General features: G+C 37.9%; 1 protein-coding gene across 2 annotated transcripts; it reads left to right on the top strand.

Annotated features, from left to right (window-relative positions):
• Window positions 1-4309: 4309 nt before the first annotated feature.
• LOC149848284 (replication factor C subunit 2-like) lies at window positions 4310-21749 on the top strand. Of its 2 annotated transcripts, XM_089988334.1 has the most exons (12): window positions 4310-4392; window positions 4529-4607; window positions 4731-4810; window positions 5680-5802; window positions 5903-5972; window positions 6100-6173; window positions 6281-6401; window positions 6510-6572; window positions 11204-11263; window positions 20715-20840; window positions 20929-21012; window positions 21529-21749. In XM_089988334.1, the coding sequence occupies exons 1-12, from the start codon at window positions 4349-4351 to the stop codon at window positions 21628-21630; spliced, it is 1026 nt and encodes a 341-aa protein (XP_089844460.1). In that variant the 5' UTR covers window positions 4310-4348; the 3' UTR covers window positions 21631-21749. The 2 variants fall into 2 exon arrangements, with proteins under 2 accessions (XP_089844460.1, XP_089844534.1); XM_089988408.1 differs by lacking the exon at window positions 11204-11263 and having other exon boundaries at window positions 21529-21731.
• Window positions 21750-23183: the final 1434 nt, after the last annotated feature.

The following is a 23183-nucleotide window of genomic DNA, read 5'->3' as shown; positions in this document are numbered from 1 at the left end:
AGAAGAAGAAATACCATACAGAGAGGATCTTGCAGAGATGGCAGACAGTGAATAAAGTAAACAATGTGAAGAGACTTCTAGATAATATATGTAATTTATGAAATACCTACCAAGGTGTAGTCCCAAATTTTCCTTATTACTAGATGCTAGTATGTACTGGCACTTGGGAGTAGGGATGGCAGTGGACAGGAAAAAACGGGGTCCCGCCCCACCTTGCCCCGTTTGGACAGGTGATGGAGGACATCAAACGGAAATGGAGGCAGGGATGAAGGTTAAAATCAAAACTCGTGCGGGGATGAACTTACGCTTTCCCCAAATAACTAAATACCTTTAGGGATGACAATGGACTGGAGAGAAACGGGACCCCTCCCTGTCTCGCCCGGTTTGGACCGGGGATGGAGGACATGAAACAAGGATGAAGGTGGGCATGGAGGTTTAAATCAAAACTAGTGTAGAGATGGATGGCAGAATTTTGAGATGGGACAGGGGTGGAGACATTGTCCTCGGCCTCCCCCAGTCCACTGACATCCCCCTACTTGGGAGTTCCCCTTCTCCAACTGTTTTAATCCCATATAAACTGTGGTTTTAAACTAGAAAAAAAACCCAAAGGGAGGTTGGCGTAGTGGGGTCGGGCCTTGGCCACTAGATGGGTGGTCAAGGTTCGATTCCCATTGACATCTCCTCTTTGCACAATCTGACGTCCAACATAGGCCCCGGGGGCAGGGGTCCTAGCCTTGAAGTTTTATGCTACCAGTATGACGACTGTAGGCATGGTAGGCTAAGCCAGCGCTACCAGGCCTTCCTAACAGGTGCAGTTTCTTCAGGTTATAAAAAAAAAGGAAAAAGAAAGAATATTACGTGCAATATTTGTGCATTGTAGCTGTTTTTTCAAGGTTGACAACCAATATGTATTTTTTTTCCTTTGGTGTAACTAGGGAAAACCATCTCAATGAGGTCGCTCTCTTGGAATGTCAAAGGCTTATGCGGTCACGAAAAACAGAATTTCTTATCAAACACTATTCACCAAAATGAAGCAGAATATTATTTGCATTTAAGAAACTAAAATACGCTTCATTGATAGACAATTCATGGACAAAATTTGGAGGGCTACTCATACTCATTCCCAAGGATGTACATGCCAAAGCGATTGAGAGGTTTAGGCCAATCTCATTGGTGGATACGATTTTCAGATCATCTCCAAAATCCTACAAGCAAGGATCAAGCTCATAGTGGGACCACTCATCTTTGATTCACAAACTGCATTTATTCTCGGGAAGAGGTTGCATGAATCATGTTTGGTTGCTCATGAACTATACACTCCATCAAGTTCTCCGGTAAGAAATCCTTTATCTTGAAAATTGATTTGGAGAAGACCTTTAACTTGTTATATTGGCAATTTCTTTTGAATTGTATGAGTAAGCTATGGTTGAATAAAAAATAACTCTCTTGGATTGATGGTTTGTTTTCCGCCTCCTCCATGACAATGTCCATTAATGGAGAGAGGCGACTTCTTTAAACCCAAGAAAGGGTTGCATCAGTGCGACCCTCACTCACCATTACTCTTTATATGGAAATGGAAGATCTTTCTGTTATGTTATCTTATGCAGAGGTTGCAGGGTCTCTAACAATGTTTCGGTGTCTCACTTTCTTTTTTGGGATGACTTCTTGGTGTTTGATGAAGCGTCATGACATAATTTATGGATTTTATGGATCATATTCTTAGACGTTTTGTTGATATTTCTGAGCTATATATGAATGGTGTTGAAAGTCAAATATGGGTTATAAATGACCCCTGGAAAAATGCAAAGGATGGCATCTTCTATTTTTTGTTGCTGAGGCAGGTCCACTACCCATGAAGTACCTTGGATTACCTTTGCATTTGGGTATTTCAAGAGAGCTTCATTGGAGTCATTTAAAAGATAGGGTCACCAATAAGGTTTAAATTTGTGCTAACCACCTCTTATCTAGAGTTGGATGTATTAATTTGGTGAGGATTACTCCTATGTTGTTACACTTCATACAGTTATTTAAAATCTCTAACAAGCTGAAAAAATGATTTATTAGACTATTTTAAAGATTCATTTTGTCAGGCAAATCGGAAGGCTCATATACTTCATTGGTAAGTTGGCATGCAATTGCTTAATCCCTTCATCTAGGAGGTGTGGGGATACATAACTTGTATAAATTTAACAATGTGCTTTTGGCAAAATGGTTTTGGTCGATTTGCAAGAAGGTAAAATTGTGGTCATTTACATTGAGAAGTATAACTTAAAGGGATGGCCCTCCACCTGGTCAGAAAATAAAAAATGAAAAAAAGGTTCAGGTATTTGGAAAGGTTGGGTTACTGTTCTTGATGACTTTTGTCATGGCATTCCGTTTGAGGTAAGTAATGACAACACAACCTTGCTTTTGCAGGACTATTGGTGGGGAGACATGCAGCTTGGGGATGTATTCCCTAACCTATACAACGCCACAAGAAGAAGATATACTTGGGTTATTGAACTATGGTCGTCTTTCGAAGCCACTTGAGACTTGGTACTAAGAAGAAACCCTTCAGATTTAGTCTTTGATCAGTGGTCAGCTCTCATCAGTCAAGATTTTATTGAGGCCTCAAAGGGAGGATGAAGTGAAATGGAAGTTCACTTGTGATGGTATTCTCAAGACATCATTCTTTTACTTGGCGTTGTCCCCCCTGACTATGCAGTTGCTGCCAAAGATGACGCTCTAAAGGGGTGGTCTACTGCTTCAGGGATCACTCATGACATGAAAAATCATACATGGGCATGTTAATACCGAAATCAGATTGAAGAATAAAGGTTTTTACCTTGCGAGTAGGTGTGTATTATGCTGTAAATAGGAAGAATCACTTTCTCACCTGTTTTGGGACTGAAATCTTTAGAACCTTGTTGAATCAGGCTTGGGGAGAATTTAATCTACATTGGGACGACCTTAATTTCTCTAAGGATATTGCAGTTGCACCGCATTTAGCTTGGAATGGCAAAAAATGAATGTTTATTTGGAGAGTTAGGATTTTCTAGGCTTGGAAGTTAATCTGGTCCGAAAAGAACCAGTGTCGGTTTCGTGATAGCAAGACTGCTCACGCAGATATCTATACTCCGATGGGAGGTAACGTCTAGAGCTCGGCCAGGAACTCCAATTGATTGGATTAGGAGACACCGTCATCACCTAGTGGATCAGAATTTCTGTCACATCAAAACGTCCCTGGGGATCTTATAGATGTTTTATGGAGCAGATTGCAGCAGAGGCGACAGTCCGAATTAGGAAAATGCTCAATGGTTGGGGCTTCTGAGGTTGGCCAAGGCGAGGTTGATGGAACAACTCTTGCAGAACTATGAAGGGTAACGTCTAAAACAAATCCGCAACAGCAATCAGTCAGGACCAGTGCCTTCGGAAGGAGTGATGCAGAAATGCATCTCTCTCTTATCATTTCATGTCTGTGTGTGTGCGAGTCTCACGGTGGGTTAGTTTGCGTATGTAACAGTGTGTGTATGCATCCGTCTGTGAGTACTTTGCTTGCATCTACCGTTGTTGGCACTCCTACGTTCAGGGAAGAAAAAACTGCAATTTCCTGGGGCTACAGAGCATCATTTCACACCTTCTTGGAACAGATTGCAGAACTGATGGAGTGGCAGTTCGGGCTGGTCGGCTGCGCAAGCGCAATTCCCAGGGATAGCTGAGGAACTAGTCTGAATTCGCAGGATACGTTTGTGCTGTTCGGCGCTGTCCTGTTTCATTTTTGGTTGATTCGGTTCATCCCTCTCCTCTATTCCATTCTAAATTCCCTTCTCCTAATCGATTGAACGAAGACTGATTCATATCTTAAGAAGAAGGGAGTTCGGCTTGCTACCAGGTGTGCACTCTGCCATCGTCAGCAAGAGTTCACATTTCAACTGTTTCGGACTTGTGACTGAGCATCGGTCCATGAGGATGAGCATGTACGGTCTTTCAACTAAGTTGGAATTATTTTTATTGTGGAGTTTAGTCTGCCTACTTCATGTTGTATTTGTAACACAGTTTTCTGTCCATGGTGAATGGTGATTCCTCATCACCTTTTGCCCATCTGTAACTTTATCTTCTAATTCTAATTGATATGTGTTTCTTTCAAAAAAAAAAAAAAAGAAACCGACGCGTCTTGCATCTTGGAGTCCAGACCTGGAACTGGGTCCGACTAGCAGGTCCAAACTACAGACCCGTAATCGTTGGTGAATCCGGATCCGGATCGTTCGGTTTGCATGCAGGACCCATCCATCGATACAAAGACCTTCCCTGATGGCGGAGAAGCGGGAAAAGGAGAGAGAGAGAGAGAGAGAGAGAGAGAGAGAGAGAGATGGCTCCTGTTGTACAGAGTTCTCAACCATGGGTGGAGAAATAGTAAACCCCCTTTTCTCCTCTCTATTCACCATCATCAATATCACCACCACCATCATGAATATCATCATCACCATCATCATGACATTCAATATCATCACCATCATCATGGCATTCATCATTGTCTTGGTGATTGCAGCAGGCCCAAGCAGGTGAAGGATGTCGCCCACCAGGATGAGGTCGTCAGAGTTCTCACCAATACCCTTGAGACCACCAATGTCATATATCTCTTCACTTCCCTTCTTTTTCTCTGAATAATTCCAATTTCAGGCTTCATCTTGTGGGTTCTTTTTTTTTTCTTGCTTTAATTTGTTATTGTTTCTGGATTTTTGAATGGTTAGTGCCCTCACATGCTCTTCTATGGACCTCCTGGAACGGGGAAGACGACGACGGCCCTTGCCATCGCCAACCAACTATTTGGGTACCCTAAAAAAACCCAGATTTTCAGTTACCCATGATTCTGTTTTGTGTGGGAATTGTTGTGGATGTTTCATAATATTGTTTTTTTCATCCCTTCTTAGTGTTTTCTTTTTAATGTTCCGGTCTTGGTGTTTTATTTTTAGTATTCTTGACTTTTTCGATGAAATGAATTCGTGGGGCAGTTTGTTTTTTGCTGCACCCTTCTGCAACTAAGCATGCTTGGGTTTTATTTGATGTTTCTCTTTTCCTTTTTCCTCTTTTTCAAGCTTCTAAAATGGTCTCCTTGCCAACCTCAAAACTGTACCTAAAAGCAGTTCGAGAACTTAAAAGTACATTTTGGATATTTGCAGACATCTAGTTTGCCATAATTGTGACTCATGAAATCGGCAACTGAGGCTGAAAAGATCAAATCCATCTTTAAAAATTATGTGTAATTCACTCTTTACTTAGATTTGTCAAAATTGAAAGTTCTGATTTTTGCATCAAGAGTGTTGGACCTCATTCGAGTATGTGGGAGGTCGTCTAAATTTATGGGAAGCCTATGCTAATGCAGCATGGTGAAAATGGTGAAAAATATGGCTTTCCTTTCATGAAGAGGAAGGTTGATAAAAGGGAGGAAAAAGAGAGTCCCGTTATGCTCAGCTGATAAACATTCTATGACAGTGTTTTTTAGAAGAACTATCTTTGCCTATTTCTGTAGGCTTGTTTAGAATGAATTCAACCTGGTTTTCCGAATCCAAGGCATCATTTAAAGTTCTGAACACCTGAACATGTTTACTTATTAGAAATTTCTGTTCCAAAAAACTTCTAAAAGGAGCTCGCTGTTATCTGTGAGAAAGGGAACTTGTTCACTGCAATGATCTCTTTCAGGGCTGAACTGTACAAATCAAGAGTGCTGGAGCTAAATGCAAGTGATGATCGTGGGATCAATGTAGTGCGAACCAAAATCAAGGATTTTGCAGCAGTTGCAGTAAGTTCTGGGAGCCGTAAGGGGTAGGTTTCTTTATTTTGCACTTAAAGTTTGCATTCTGTCATCAAGCAAATTTCATAAAGAATATGCTTGGTTTTCTTATTCATTTCTTCTGAACTCTAGTGGATATCCTTGTCCACCTTACAAGATCATTATCCTAGATGAAGCTGACTCAATGACAGAAGATGCTCAGGTATCTAAGCCTTTTCTGTACTCTTTTATGTTTTGTTGTTGCGTACTTGGGCCAATAAAAGAGTGAAAAACAGTTTGCATTTAAAGATAAACCATTTATGTTCCTTGTATTCATTTGTGCTGTGTAGAATGCCTTGAGACGTACCATGGAGACTTACTCTAAAGTTACAAGATTTTTTTTCATTTGCAACTATATTAGTAGGTAACTGTTTTGTATTCATGTTCAAGAATAATACTATTCTCATTCATGTTCAAGAATAATGTTCTTCTCTTTATACATATCTAAGACTGCATGATCTTTCTATGCAGGATCATAGAGCCACTTGCTTCCAGATGTGCAAAATTTAGGTTTAAGCCCCTCCCAGAAGAAGTTATGAGCAGCCGTATATTGCACATATGCCAAGAAGAGGGCCTCCAACTTGATCCAGATGTACGAATCTAACACTAATAGACTAGTTTCCATAATTTTTTTTACATTTTCTTTTATTTAGATTGCTAATATAAACAATATAGTGAGCAAATCCATATCTCAATGCAGGCTCTTTCAACTTTAAGTTCTATCTCTCAAGGTGATCTTCGTCGGGCTATAACATACTTGCAGGTAGCTGTCAAGAAAAACCTCATGAAAATAAATGGTAGCTCTTTTCTATGGATTTGCTAAGATATAAATGATCTGCATGGTGCATGAAGGTCAAGCTAATCATGCTTGCACCTTGATGTAGATCTTATATTCTGGATTGGCATTTACTACACTGGTGCATGTAATGTGCCTAATGATTTTCCTCGTCTTTCTTTATTATGTTTTAATGCAATTGTACAACTAACATTTTTCTCATGAGTTTTATATCCAAATTTCCACATTAGTTTTCATTTTGTTATGATTTTTATGGAGAATAGTAGATACTTGAATTTGTCAGTTTTACTGCTGGTGACTAGGGCAAACATTTAAACCATAGCCACAAATATCACCGATATTTTCAAAATATCGGCTATAACATACATATCACGATATTATTACGATAATATCATGATATTTAAACAAAATCTTACTTTATATACTTAAAATATATGTTTTCTTGATTCTTTGTATTTTATTTTTAAAAAACTTTTCTAATTGTAACAATTTGGTCGTTGATGAGATCTCTTAGATTGACCAGCTGGGTTGGTTTGGCTATTCATCTCTATCAAATTGGTTAGCCTGCACAATTATCCTATGCTTCAAGTAACTATCCTCTAGGCTCTGCTGGACAGTCATCAACGTCCCTCCCTTTGGCCATCCTTGTGATGGTTCCCTGGGATCGAATATTCCCACCTAGTACACAATTGATGATGTATCATTGTGTTGGGGCGGCTATAAGGCCCTTTCTAATGCTCTGTTGTTCAGGCAGCTGTATCAAACATGCAGATGAGAGCCTCATCCTGCCTACTATCTAATAGGGTGGAAAGATATGATATGATATGTCGAGAACTCCCTCCGATCTACGTTCGAAGTGCTCGTCCAAGGAGGAAGCCTATTCCACCAACTTGAATCACCTTTGTCATAGTATGCCTTTTGCAAATAAAACAGATGAAAGAGCTGAATTACCAAGTAAAACCTTGCTGAGAAATTGTTGAGAAAGATATTTGTGGTTATGATTTAAACGTGAGTTCTGGATGGTCTTTCCTAACAAAGCATGATGAAGATCTTCTATGCTGTCTTGAACTGATTTTGCAAAATTGTATTGGAGTTTTTATAAGCAAGAGACCTTATATCGAAAGATTTGTTGTTCGATAAACATTTAGAGCTATGTGAATTCAAGTTAATGACATGCTCTAGGATGAGAATATGCAAATTTTAGCATGTCAATTGTCCATGCAATTCAAAAGCCAAATTCAACCTCAAAACCACAAGAGTTTTCTATTGTTATGTAGATTTTACAAAAAAAAGAACAAAATTGAAAACAAAAGTGAAACAAGCAGAAATCAATGTGCATATATGTGTATTGGAGAATGCAAACAATGACTTAGGGTTGATTGCTGCATCATCTTCATTCTGCACATAAAATATTTTGGATTTCCTTCACAAACTACACACTGGATTTTCATTAGTTGTCAGCTATACATAAACAATGGCAACAAGTGTTGAATCTGGAACATGGTAAAGCATCTCTCCTTTGCTAAGCACATTACTCTATTCGTGTAAAGCATTTAGTTTATCTGCTATCCTGTGTAGTCAAAAGCAGTAGGTGGCATCTAGGTGCGTGACTCCCTAGTGCCTACGCGTTACCTAGAAACCCAAATAAAATAGATTAACTTATATAAGAATAAAAAAAACTAAATTATATTATCTTTTTAACATTAATAACGCTAATTTTAACATTATGATGGTCATATTTTTTAACATTATGAGTAAAAAAAAAGTTTTACAAAAGTTGACGTTTTCTTTTAGTCACCCCAACTTGGTGCTCACCAACCACCTTGCCTATGTGCTTTTAACTACATAGCTACCTCCCTTTCATATCAATAAAAGCGTGGAGAGAATATCGTTCATGCAGTTCTGCAAGGACAAAATTGTATTTCAGCATGTCATGGAAACTCCCCTTCCCACTTATTTGGAGATCTTGGAAACTAGAAGAGTGGGTCCTTTGGCTACAGTCTAACTTGAAAATATTGGTTGCTGCTTTCTCAAAGGTCGTTATTTGGTTGGCTAAGATTACGAGGTTTGATTTGCACTATTTGGTTATTCATTGAATAGTGTGATAACTACCACTTTGGATTCACTTTGATTGCAAAGGCTTTATCACTTGTGGCCATCCGAGATTCCGAATCTCTTCTACTCATTGCTATTGGAGGCTTAGGCTAACCTATTTTCTCGGAAAGGCATATGTGTTACAGTTTGTTTGTCCATTTTCATTTAAAAGATGCATACCCAAGTTCATCTTAGTAAGGATATCGTGTTTTCAGTAGATGACCTCTTTACATGGGGCTGTTGAAGCAGCTATTGACCTATTTTAGATTTATTCTCTCTATCAGACTTATTGCCTCTTGCATTGCCTATCTAAATTGATTGAGTTGTTATTAGGATTTTTAGTGAGTTCTCTCTTCCCCATGTGTCCCATCTGCAGGATATAAATGGCTGATCATGTGAATATTTTGGCTGTTTGGACCCTGGTGGTTTACATGGCTGGAAAGGATCACTAAGATATTTATCTTCCCTCTTTTTTGAGAAGAAATAGTGTTTTTTTATTCTTCAAGTGCAGTTGTTGATGGGTTGAAGGATCTATTAGTATGTGCACTTTGGGAAATGACTTGGGCAGGATCATGGATAGGGTAATGATTAATGGGAAGAATGGTGCTTGTCACATTTTTTGTTGCTTTTGTTTTGCTCTCTTGATAATTTTTCATTTGTTTTACATTCACATTTCACACTATTTTTCCTTTTTAATAGGTAAGTTTTTTTGTTTTTTCGAATGAATAAATAAATGAATAACACAAAGCCCAAAAGGTTTTCAACCATCTTCCTGCACAAGTGTTCCAAAACATGGTGTTAAGACCCATTAGTTTGATTCGATGACTCATCCAAGTCAATTTTAATAGCACTATCTGGTCAACTCCAGTTGGCTGACATTGTTGAAATATATAAATAGCTTCACTTTTCTTGATGTTGGATTTTACTTGTACAGGAGTCAATATGCATATGCATAAATAAAGATAATTCGTTTTGTTGTATCTGTGCATTTGCCTGTTCTATCATTAACATTTATCAAGGTGCATGATCGTCAAACCATTTGCCCAATAACTGCTATTTATTATCTTTGGATTTGTGATATTGTTCGGATGTTGAAAAATGTGATTGCTTGGTCTGCATTACAAGTTCAAAACTAAGTTCTTGTTTCACGATAGTTGAATTTTGAAAATGTATGCCTGAATCACCTGATGCATGGCAGTTGATAGTTGATTGTGAATAATTGATATGCTAGTTTCATTTCACATGAATATTATGAATCTATAGTATGCAGTTCATACTTTGGATACTTAGATACATGTTAAATCTTAAATGTTTATTAATTTCTCATTAAATATTATTAGTTGATGTAATGATTCTTTCTTCCTCATATACCATTTTTATACTTGTATAATTTCTATTTCAATATAAAAAAATAAGAACATTGAGAAGATCTGCTTGGTTCCTTGGTTCACCTGCCCAAGTCCTTGGTTGAAATTGAATGAGTTGACTCGTGAGCCATTTGGTTTTCAAACCACGTTGCAGAATGAGACAATTGCCTTCCTAAACATTTCATGTGCATACAACAGGAAGCATAACATAGATTCTAAATGACAAAGAAAAGCAAGCCATAAAGTTGAAAAAGAAGATTGAAGCACCATGGATACATGGGCTGCTTTTAACCATCCTCCCACTAGAGTGTTTCTTTTTGTCTTTTTTTCTTTAAAAAAACAAAGGGAGATTTATGATCAGCGGTCAGCCATTTGTACAGTAGGGAAAGTTAATTCTCTCAATAGCAAATGTGAGATTGAACCCACTGCAACAATTTAAACACAATGACCAACTGCATAAGTTTGGCTTACATCCTTTTGTTGCTTGTTTTCTCTCATAACCTATCTTGTGCAAAATAATTGCTCGATGGCATGAGCTAGTTAACATGTAATAATCTTACATAATCTAATAAAACTGTTTAGATGGTATTCAGCAAAGATTGAACCCTTTTATAGATGGTCACTACAATGATGGTGTGGCTATTGAATTAGGAAGTTGGATGAGTGCACATTTATCATGGACCGAATTAGTCAGTCTCCTAATAGACTTGGTGCAGCTTGAGCATTAATTTAGGTAGATCAGTTGCAATATGCCATATGAGTTGCCCAAGTTCCAACAGTGCAACTTGTTCTTGCTGACTCTGTGAACCTGTCTACTCAGTCAGGTAACCAGGTGACCCTCTCTGTCTTTTGTCTTTAGTCTTTACATCATATGTTCCTTTCTCATAATAGGTGTTGTCGCTGACAATTCCTATCTTCTATGTTTTCTTGTCTTTGTAGATTCTGCAAATTCTTTTGTTCTTTCTGGTGCTTTATGTCATTATTATATATATGTGATCCTAAGCTTTCTTTTGTTTGTTTAAATCACAAATGATGAATACACTTTGTTAAGATGGAAATTCATTCCAGAGTTCTTAGCCTTCTCATTTCAAATTCTTGAATGACTGTTAAGGTAGATTTCCACATTTGACTTTGTAGGGGGCAGCACGCTTATTTGGATCATCCATTTCTTCTGCAGACCTTATCAGTGTTTCAGGGGTATCTTCAACTATTGCATAATCATTTTGATTTGTTGGAGGATTTGACTGCTCTTTTTGCCGAAAATGGTTATCTGATATGATTTAAATATTTCTATATTGAATATGCTGAGGCAAGATTCCTCTTGATGTTCTCTTTTTAACCTTTTTTTCCCATAACCTGGGGAAACCCCGAGCCTGGCCTGGAGACTTTGTCGCCTACCGAGACAGGAAAACGCCAGGGCTAGTACCCTCAACCCCAGGGCCTATGCATGCTTTGGGTTGCTCAAGGGGTTACCACCCACAGGAGTCAAACCCCAACTACCCGTCTGACAGCCGAAGTCCGCTCCACTTACGCTAACCCCTTTGGATTTTTCTCTTTTTTAACCCTAGCCTGAATCTTTTGTTTATGTCAAGTTGGTCATCTATAGATCAGATTTAGTCAGAAAATGGCCAGCTTGCTAGCATTAAAAAAAACACATTTTGACATGTGTTTTTACACTTTATATGAGTGCTATAAATGACTCTGTGATGGAAGAGCACAAATGTGAGCCTGATTATAGCTGAACAGTCTGTTGGATACTTGTTGCTTTATTTGTACAATGCTCTATTCTGTTCATTTTAGACATTCTTGGGGAATTTGGCAACTATTTTTTGCAGGGCTATTTTTTGGCAGTTTTTTCTTCATAGACTACATAGACAAACATGCATGTTGCATTGTTTTCCTTTATCGTTTACATTTTCCTGTGTTATTTTAACAACTTAACTTCATGTGTTAATTGTAAAGTATTTTATATTTCTTCCCCCCTTTATTTGGTAGGGCATGTTAAAATACATTGTATACATCTGATATACATATATTTATACAATATTGCGTATACCAGGGACATTTTGGTCTCCTACTGTCCTGTAATAAATACAGTTCAATAGGGACTGTATTGTCTTTTTATTTTATTTATTTTTCTGTTTTTTTATGTTAGTCAAAGATGACTGTTGGGAGGCAGTCCAACGACTGTTAGACTGCCTTCCCTTTATAGAGCCACACTATCTCTTGTAAAGTAATATAAAAATATTTATTTTTATATTGTTGTGATATTGTATGTCTCCTTTGTGATATTGTATTTGATCCATTTGAGATCCTTTTGTGATTGTGCACTTGTGTAACCCTTTTTTGGCATTGTAATTGTGCACATCTTGTTTTCTTTTCATAGTATCATAGCCTTGTGAGTGGTGAAAATTATCTTGGGTGAGCTCTCTTTGTGGTGGTAGTCTTCAAACTTGGTCCTTCAACCTCAAGTTTATTTTGTCAACATGGGTGAAAGAGAATATGCTCTCTTTCATCTCCTACAAGCTCAACCAAAGCAACTACTTGATGTGGGCTATCGCAATGAAAAACCACGTTAAGGAGAAAAAGCTTTGGGGTTTTGTTAGTGGAACCACTAATGAACCCCAACTAAAGTTAACGAGAAGAGAAGGAAAGCAAATTAAAGTTCTCTCCGAAGAAGAAAATAAGGCTTTACAAAATTATCAAGACAAAATGGAAGATGGAAAGGCTACCATAGAATTCAAAATTGCCACCAACGTCATCAAGTTAAAAAAGGCATGCATGCATGGATTTTCCTACGGAGCACATTCATTCAAAAGGATATGGTTAGGCTATATTATCTCCAAGATAAAGCATGCACTACTAAACAAGGGGATAAAAGTGTAGGAGATTTTTAGTCTCCTATTTCCGATTTGGGATGAGATGACTATGTTGGAACTAAAATAGGAAGGTTCCACTATTGAGATTAGAAAACAAGTTGAAATAGAAAATTTCTTCTCTTTCCTATATGTTCTTTGACCTGAAGTTGAGCAAGTTAAGTCCTCTTTACTTCATAGGACCTCGGTTCCGTCCATTAGGGATGCTCTTGATCAAATATGTCAAGAAGAAACTAGACTTTGAATGCACAAGTCTAGTGATGAGGTCCTTGATGTATCAAGACCTGGAAGCTTTGTAAAGACTTATAAACCCCCTCACTTTGAGAAAAAATATAATGGGGATGGCTATTGCTAAGATAAGTCGACCTCTTAAAGTTTTATTCATACTTAAGGCTGTTTTGGTATTTTCTAAATAATGAGAGACCCATATGTAATTTATTCTTTTGGCTAATCTCTATTTAAACTAGAGGAGATTAGACCTAAATATGATTAAGACGTCTTTCCCTCTCTCTCTCTTTCTACAAGGTATCAGAGTCATCGGCCTTGGGAGCGTGATTTCGGGGTCTGCGCCAAAGCTTGCGTGAAGGGTACCAAATCGCGTGAAGGGGATCAGATCTAAGCAGCGATATTGGTTGTGGCTCCTTAGTTCGTGTTATTCATTATGGGTGAAGTTCAAAAATCTGATTATAAGAATGAGGTTATTGGGGAATATAAAGCCTTCGCCAATCCTTTCTCATATGGTTCTTTCGTGAAATTAAATGAAACAAACTATGCAAGGTGGTCCAGAACATTTATGATTTCCGTGTCTGGACATCGTCGAAAATATATTCTGTTGGAATCTGAACCAAATGATAAAACAAAAAAATATAATACTTGGGAAGAAGATAATGTCATTGTTATGTCATGGATCATGAATAACATGGAATCTCATATTGCAGATGGCTTAATTTACTACAATACGACTAAACAGATGTGGGGCACTTTTTGAGATACGTACTCTCAAGAGACTAATGTGAGTCGTATTCTCCAAGTTGAACAGGAGATATATAATTTGCAGTAAGGTGATCAATCCTTGGCCCAATACTATGCCTCTGTTAAGGTTGCCTTTGAAAGATTGAATGCTCATAGGCCTTTGTGTTGCTCAAAACAAAAGAATCATCAAGAACAGACTATGGTTGCTCGGTTCCTTACAGGCCTATCATCAGAGTTCTCAGTTGCAAAAGTCTAAATGTTGACCGGGTCTGATGTTCCTACTCTTGCTGATGCATACAATCGATTGAGTAGACTTGCCATCTCTCTTCCACAATCTCAACCTGCATCTCAGTCATTTGCTTTAGCTGTTCCATCTAGTTATGGACGAGGAAATACTATTAATGTTAGAGGCAGAGGTCGTGGAAGAGGTATGGGAGGTAGAGGTAAACTCCAATGTACCTATTGTGGAAAATCAAGACATTTAGAAGATTGTTGCTGGGATAAACATGGACGACCTGCATTTTCTCCATTGAAGCCAAATATTCCAAAAGCTAATGCTACAAAACTAGAGGTGGAGCATGAAACCAATTCTCCTAGTGAATCTATCACTCTTAGCCATGCAGAATATGAGGTGCTGGTCTCTCATCGTCCTTCAAGTTCCTCTTCTTTTGTAGCTGGTGTGGCCTACTCTGCAGGAGACCATCTTTGTCCCTATGAAATTAAGTGGATTATTGACTCTGGTGCATCTCGACATCTATGTGAAAACTCTCAAATTTTTTCAGATCTAAAGGCTATTACTGCACATTGGGGAGTCTCATTAGCTGATGGGAGTTCCTCCCCGGTTATCGATCAGGGAAATGTCTCTATATCTTCTTCCTTGCAGTTGAAAAATGTCCTCCATGCTCCTTCATTTCCTAAAAGTTTACTCTCAGTGAGTTGCCTTACAAATGAGCTAAATTGTAGAGTGATATTTGATCCTGTGTGCTGTCATTTTCAGGATTTGCTGACGGGGAAGAAGATTGGTGGAGGCTATGAAGAAAATGGAGTCTACTATCTACATCACCCTGTGGGAAACATTTATGCTGTAGTCAATTCTTCCTCGAGTCCTGTTCAGTGGCATCGTCGTCTCGGACATCCTTCATTGTCGAAGCTTCGTCGTGTCATTCCTTAAATTCCGTCTACTACATCATTCCAGTGTGAATCATGTCAGTTGGGCAAGCATCATCGGAGTTCGTTTCCTTCTAGTCATAAGGTCTTTGAACTTCTTCATGCTGATGTATGGGGTCCTAGTAAGATTCCTACCAGGAAGTTGTCTTGGGTGTTCTTAATAAAAGAAAGATCTGAAGTTCCTAGTATCCTCAAATCATTAGTTATTGACATAAAAACTCAGTTTGAATCTGTTGTCAAGATTATCTGCACTGATAATGCCCTTGAGTTTAAAACCAAAACACTGTTGTAATTTTATCGAGACCATGGCATTCAACCTCAAACTACTTGTGCCTATACTTTCCAACAAAATGGAGTGGCTGAGTGAAAACATGGGCACCTCCTTGATGTAGCCCGCACCTTTATGATTCAATCCAATGTTCCTGCTTCATATTGGGGTGATGCGGTTATCACAACTTGTATTTTGATCAACCACATGCCTTTATCATCTGTGGAAGACCAAATTCCTTTGCAAATCCTGTATCCTAATGTACTTTTCTTCTCTCTTTCGCCCAAGGTATTTGGGTGCGTTTGTTTTGTGCACAGCCTCGGACCTGACCGTGATAAATAAGCCACTCAAGCCACTAAGTGTATGTTTATAGGCTATCCAAAAAATCAAAATGGGGTATCAATGTTATGATTTGATTTTTCGTCGGGAGTATGCCAGTGCAGATGTATCCTTCTTGGAGTCTCTTCCATATTATTCCAATACTGGTGCTCAGTTGCAAGCTAATCGAGATGACTCCTTTCCTCTTCTTGTTCCTTCTTTTCCTTTGGAATCAGTGCCCCCATTACCGAATCCAACTCCACCTACCTCACGGTTTCACAATCCTCCATTGGTGTATGTGCGTAGAGCTCCACCTCCTCCAGATGACTCCATCTTCTTCTTCTCCTGAGGTAAGTGCTCTTAATAGCAATGACATTCATGTTGATGATAACAGGCCAATCGCTCTACGAAAGGGGACACGACAATGTACCTTATATCCTATGTCTCAGTTTGTGTCAGAATTGATAATCAGATGAAAGCATTTATTTCAGCCTTATCTGTTGAAACTATTCCTCTGAGTTATCAAAAGGCAATACTCGATAGCAGGTGGAAGCAGGCTATGCAAGATGAAATGGATGCTTTACTGTCTCAATAGACATGGGACCTTATTGATCCCCCATTGGATGCAGACATTGTTGGATGCAAATGGGTATATACCATTAAGTACAACTCAGATGGTTTAATTGAAAGATACAAGGCTAGGTTAATAGCAAAATGTTATACTCAGACATATAGTGTTGATTTCTTTGAGACATTTTCTCCCGTCGCACGGATGGGCACCATCCATCTTGTTCTCTCAGTAGCTGTTCACTATGGATGGAGTTTGTGTCAACTAGATGTGAAAAATGCATTCCTATATGGGGAGCTGTCTGAGACAGTATACATGCAACAACCTCCTGCTTTCGAGGTTGAGGGAGAGTGTCAGAAGGTGTGCAGATTAAGAAAGGCGATATATGGTTTAAAGCAAAGTCCTCGTGCATGGTTTCAAAAGTTGTTTGATGTGATGTCAAAGTTTGGTTTTAATAGGTCAACGTCAGACCACACATTATTTATTAAGAAAACTAACTCAGGCCTAGTCGTTATGGTGGTATATGTGGATGACATCATCCTTACAGGAGATAACATGAAAGATATTGCAGCTACAAAGGCTCATTTTCAAAAACATTTTGTTACGAGAGACCTTGGTCCACTTAGATACTTTTTGGGCATAGAAGTGGCCAGGAGCAGTGAGGGCGTGGTTTTGTCTCAACGAAAGTATGTTCTTGATTTATTAAAAGAGACATGAATGTTGGGAGCTAAATCAACAAATATTCTCATGGATCACAAAGTTCATTTATTGGATGAGGGGTCAAAACCTGTTGATAGCAGGAGCTATCGCTCATTGGTAGGGAAGTTACTATATGTGACAGTGACTAGACCTGATATTGCTTTGGCTGTAAGCAAGGTTAGCCAATTCATGGACAAACCGACTGAGGTACACTGGAATGCTATAATGATTATACTCAGGTACTTAAAATCTTCCCCTGAAAAAAAGGGTTATTATTCAAGAAAGGGGGTACCCTGGAGGTAGTTGCTTACTATGATGCTGATTATGCTGGGTCTGTAGAGGATAGAAAATCTACCACAAGATTCTGTGTATTTGTGTGAGGTAACTTAATTTCTTGGAGAAGCAAAAAGCAAACCGTGGTTGTTAGGTCGAGTGCCGAATCAGAATATAGGGCTATGACCCAAACGACAACTGAATTGATGTTTGCTCGAACTGTGTTGACTGATCTTCAAGTGAAGGTTTCATCTTCTATGGTGATGATGTGTGATAACAAGGCAGCTACATATATAGCCAATAATCCGGTATTTCATGAGAGGACAAAACATATTGAAGTTGACTGCCACTACATAAGAGATATGGTTCAAGCTGGACATATCTCTACCAAGCATGTAATCTTTGATGATCAAGTTGTAGATATTTTTACAAAGCCTCATGCCAGGTCTAGTTTCTCAAAATGTTGTGGCAAGCTGAGCATGATTGATATCTATGCTCCAGCTTGAGGGGGAGTGTTAAGATAAGTCGACCTCTTAAAGTTTTATTTATACTTAAGGCTGTTTTGGTATTTTCTAAATAATGAGGGACCCATATGTAATTTATTCTTTTGGCTAATCTCTATTTAAACTAGAGGAGATTAGACCTAAATATGATTAAGACGTCTTTCCCTCTCTCTCTCTCTCTTTCTACCGCTATAAAGGAGGATATAGTGGTGGTTAAATTACTTGTCACTATTGCAAAGAACCGAGGCATATAAGGTCAGATTGTCCCAAACTCAAAAAAGTGGTCATGGTAAGTGAGGAGTCTCCAATAAATGAAGAATCAAGAAAAGATGGCAACTTCAATGATTTGACGATTACCCAAATTGCGGAGGCCATTTCACAAATCCTAAAAGTCACTCCTACGTCTAGTGTCGTCGTCTCTTCTTCTTGTCCTACTGGTAAGTCCTATAGGATTTTGGATTCGAGAGCCTCTTTTCATATGACAAATAATAAGTCATTATTATCCGATTGCTGAAAACTAAAATAATTTAAATATGCATGCTTCATGTACGTGAAGAACAACGACTACGTAAATCTTACCTGAGAATCAATATATCTTTAGGGTAGAACGAGGGAATCGGATAATCCGATCTCTACACCACCACCACCAACAAGGTATGTGCAGGTTTAATGGTTGCACAACTCTTCTCCAGACCTCCTAGACGTTTTAAGAGAAGAGATAAAGCAAAAGTAAAAAGGGAAAAAAAAAGAGAAAAAGAGAGAGAGAGAACCAACATTGTTAATCCTCCTCACGAGGGTATCTATTTATAGATGGGCTTAGGCAAAAGTCTCATTTCTAATATAAGAAGTTAATATTTATTAATATCTTTTATTAATAAAATAAGAAAATAAATTATGGTCCTAGTTTATTAAATTTCGAAATTAATTAAGCTAGAGAAGAAAAGTGAAAACTTCTTACCCTGACTCAAGCTCTAGTGATATGGTAACCTTACACGAGGCCTACAGACCCAAAGACTCATCAGAATTTGACATTTGAATAGTCGATTTGATAGCCCTTGAAACGTAGATCGTTGTGGTGGTCTTAGATTTAATCGTAAGCACACAGATTGGCAAAAAAATATAGTTGATGTCGAAAAATATTAATTTTTGACTTGTAATTAGGCATGAATTTCGGTCGATGATAAAATGCTTAAATCAACACCAATTTGGGCATGCAGATGGTCGATTTTGATGCCCTCAAAATGAGAAACGTCAATGTTGAATCCGATTTAATAGGTGAGTCACTGATCGGCTGGAATTTTTGTTGAAACAATAATGACGTTGTTTAGAGCGTCCGACCCTACGAGTCCAATCTAATGAGATTAAATCCAAATCCAAAATCCTTAGTCTAAAATCATTTACTTTATTGTTTAGTTTATATATTTTAAATTTTACAAATATTCTTGCAATGTTCTTTATAACTTGAGACTTAATTTCATAATAATTTGAAATCAAAAAAATCAAGAAGTCACAATGGTAGCCATAATTACATCAATAATCCATCATTTTTCATAATAATTCGAATTCAAGAAAATCAAGAAGTCACAATAGTAGCCATAATTGCATCAATAATCCATCATTTTTCATAATAATTCGAATTCAAGGAAATCAAGAAGTCACAATAGTAGCCATAATTGCATCAATAATCCATCATTTATTCATTTCAATTATCAAGAAAATCTCAGGTTTTACATCAAAACATTTAGCAGAATGCATCAAAACACATCAAACATCAAAACATCAAATGAGACACATATCGAACATCAAACAAAATATTTTACATTCTCTAATTACCGAAAAATTTGCTAAATGTGTCGCCGAAAACCCAAAATCGTTGATACCGGTGGTCGAAATCCCTCTCCCTGTAAAACCCTCTTTTGCAATCTGCGGCAAACAAAAAAACATTTGATGAGTCACTATATTCACTACGATCGAAACCCCTCTCCCTCAGTCTCTCACTCACTCTCGTTGAGTCATCGGTCGTCGGAACCGATGACTGAGTGAATAATGGAAGAGAGAGAGAGAGTCCGCTCGCAGTCGCCCCTCGCAGAGAAGCTCTGAGACTTGGTAGGGTTTCAATACATTACAAACACTCGGTAAAGCAAAACGAGTAATACTCGTTTTTTGCGTTTTGAAAGAACCATGAAAAGAACCCATAAAAGCGATACAAAAATGTTGGCGATATATCGCGAGATTTACTAAATCTCGCGATATTTTTGTGAGAAATTGCCAAAAAGAAATCTCGCGAGATTTATCCATTTAAAACTTTTGAAGCTTTTCTCGCATTTTTTTCGCGAGATTTTTGTAAATATCGCAATATGCGTCACCATGGCTCAGATTTAGCTGTTTCAGATTTACACCATTGCATGACTTTTATTTTATTGATGCTTGCTGAGCAGCCTAAGCTCTTTGCTTTGCATTGGCTTCTTGTTTTATAATGGCGTCTGAAAATATTGAGATGTTTGTGATCTGAGAAAAGTGCTTGCTTAGAGCATTGCTGTTAGATATTTCTCATCTTTGTATGTTCTCTTGGTAGTCATTCCTGGTTGTGGTCCAAGGAGGATCTTTTTGGCTGAAGTTTGTGGATAACTGTTATCTTTTAGAATAGACATCTTGACTTTTCCCTTTTCCATAACTTACTTCTATTATCTTCTTTTTGACTGAAGACAAGACTAGTATTGCGTATCCAATACAATTAGCCAGCTAGTCTGTAGAAGCAAGTTTAGTTTTCTTGATGTTTTCTGCTGTTTTTCGTATCATTTGCATGTTTGCTGCATGCTTCCAGGATTCACAGCCTTCTCTTTGACATTTGACATGCATGAGATCATGTTAATTTCAATCATTTCACCAGCATCAACATATATACCATTGAGAAAGTTGAATGTTCTACATGATTTTAGGTGTTATTGATGGTAGAAGAGAATTTTTGTTGTCAGCACCTGCACTACTTTTTAACTTTTTACAGGTGATCCCAAAAGACGTTGTTCAATCACTTTATGAGGCTTGCAAAAGTGGTGAATTTGAATTAGCAAATAGGGAAGTTGAGAGTATAATTGCAGAAGGTTATCCAGTTTCACAAATGCTTTCTCAGGTTCTTTTTTAAACATGATCCGTATGCCATCATCTTATCATTCTCATTTACTCGTTGCATATTGCTAACAGAACGAGATGTGTTGCAGTTATTCGAGGAGATAGTTGGTGCTGAGGACATATCTGATGAACAAAAAGCGAAAATTTGCAAGAGAATTGCTGAAGCAGATAAGGTCACTGAAACTTATTAATATTATCTGTTCACATTTTCAAACAAAATTTAACCCTTTTCCAGGTTGCATGTGTACTTTTTTGCCTTGGTATTCTTGTGACATTATCTAGAACTTTGGTATTTTCACATGTGAAGTTAAGAAAACTATAATTTAATTACAGTTATCTATAATAATAATAGCTGGCATATTCAGAAGTAAATGATTCACACAAACCAACAAAAACTGACAAAGCTACACGCGTGGTTGGTTCAAGAGAGCATTTGATGACCAAGTAGAATAAATTTTTTTAATGATTCAGAATGAAATGCTAGATAATCATGAATCCTACTTTTAAATGGTTTTGAAAAATTTCGTGGTTCTTTGGATTGTTTAAACAGTTTGCAGCCATAAAAAATGTTTGGATCTAAAAGAAAAATGTTTTGATCTTAGAGTTCTCTTGCAGTATATTTTGACAAAAAAAAAGTAATTCGTTCAGTCTGTTGTAAAATGTCACATGTTTTCTTGGAATATGTGCAGTGTTTGATTGATGGAGCTGATGAATACTTGCAGCTGATGGATGTGACCAGCAACACCATGCTTGCTCTCTGCAATATGACTCAAGAGTTCTCTTATGATTAGCAAACTGCAGGAAGGCCTCTGCTCAGTAGGCTTGCTTGCTCATACTGGCTTCATTAGAATTAAATGAGTCGTGATTTACACATTTTGCAAATTTGGTAGACAGCCGTCTGATCCTTTGAGCTGATTAGATTACTAATGATCAGAACTCGAGCTGCTTTCCTCGTGATATGTTACTGGTACAGAAACTCTTTTAATATCAGCAGTTGAGATAAACTGAGAGCAAGTAGAAGTCAATAATTTTGCTTTAGTATTGGTTTACAGGATTTGAAGTTCATTATATTTTCTGAATGAAAAATGCTTCTTAATAAAGAAAAGAGGATTCCCAAGGACTAGCATAGCAGTTATGAATTCTCGTGGGAATTCAAAGACTTATGTACAGACGTGTGTGTGTGTGTGCCAAGCCAAACAAAATTGGTCTCCACCAAATATAGATCCAAACGGTCTGTGTTCTCAGTTTATACCCCACGGTAGATGTTAACAAAATTGGAGGCATCCATCCACCCTGCATGGTTGTCTTGGCATACCTAAAAAAAAAAAAATTGGTACCAAACGTTAAGGCCAAGCCCTTATCAAATGAGCATTTTGAATGAGAAAAATCCTGATGGCTTTTCCTTTAGCACTTGGTTGGTTGATTATGTTGTTTCTATGATTTAAAGAGGAGGAAATCTTCTGGTGCGCGACTACAATGAATACATTACTCTCTCTCTCTCTCTCTCTCTCTCTCTCTATATATATATATATATATATATATATATATATATATATACACACACACACATGGATTCTTACTCAACTAAGAGGCTTCCATAAACTAATAAAATTCTTACCAAACTACTAATGATGAGAGTACACAAACTGTTTAACGAAGAAACCAAATAAGATAGCAAACTAATGTGAGTGATACAGATGGTAAAAATGGATTTCACTTGATAAACTGCACCACACTCTTTCTAAGTGATTATATTCTGTTGGTATCTGATTATGCACATCTGAATCCAAAGTTGGATAAAGAAAAAGTCTATCATCTTAGACCTGACTACATGGCGAACTGCTTCCCATACAAGCAAATAGCTAATTGCTTGTGTATGGTAAAGGCCTTCAACATCTACATCAAACCGGGCTCAGGTCTGATTAGAGGCTACATCCAAATTTGTGGGACTCTTTTTGGGATAACCAGGGAAAAACTGCCCCCTTACTCCCTTGCCCATCAGGGAACACACCCAGCTTTGACCTCACAACAAGAGAACCAGACCCATGGTTTCGAACTTGTGATGTCCCGTCAACTTGGTGACTTTCAGGAGTCACCCCTACCAGATGAGCAGAGCCATAGTAGGAAAATATGTGAGATTTTGGTAATGCCTAAGCCTGCTCGGCATTAAACCTGTCCACATTCATGCACTGTTTAAGGATACAAACATTCGTCTTCATTCACCTTTCCAACCATAATTATGATGTAATTGATATATCCAATGATCCTCCCAACAAAAAGCTGAATCAATGGTCTGACTTCAATTTCAAGCTCTTTGCATGAACATCATAATCCCATAGTTGTC

Source organism: Nuphar pumila, chromosome 1 (assembly GCF_984573655.1).
Source record: "Nuphar pumila chromosome 1, dmNupPumi1.hap1.1, whole genome shotgun sequence".
Lineage (NCBI taxonomy): Eukaryota > Viridiplantae > Streptophyta > Magnoliopsida > Nymphaeales > Nymphaeaceae > Nuphar > Nuphar pumila.
Note: the sequence above shows the minus strand (reverse complement) of the source record. Positions and strands in the feature narration are given on the sequence as shown.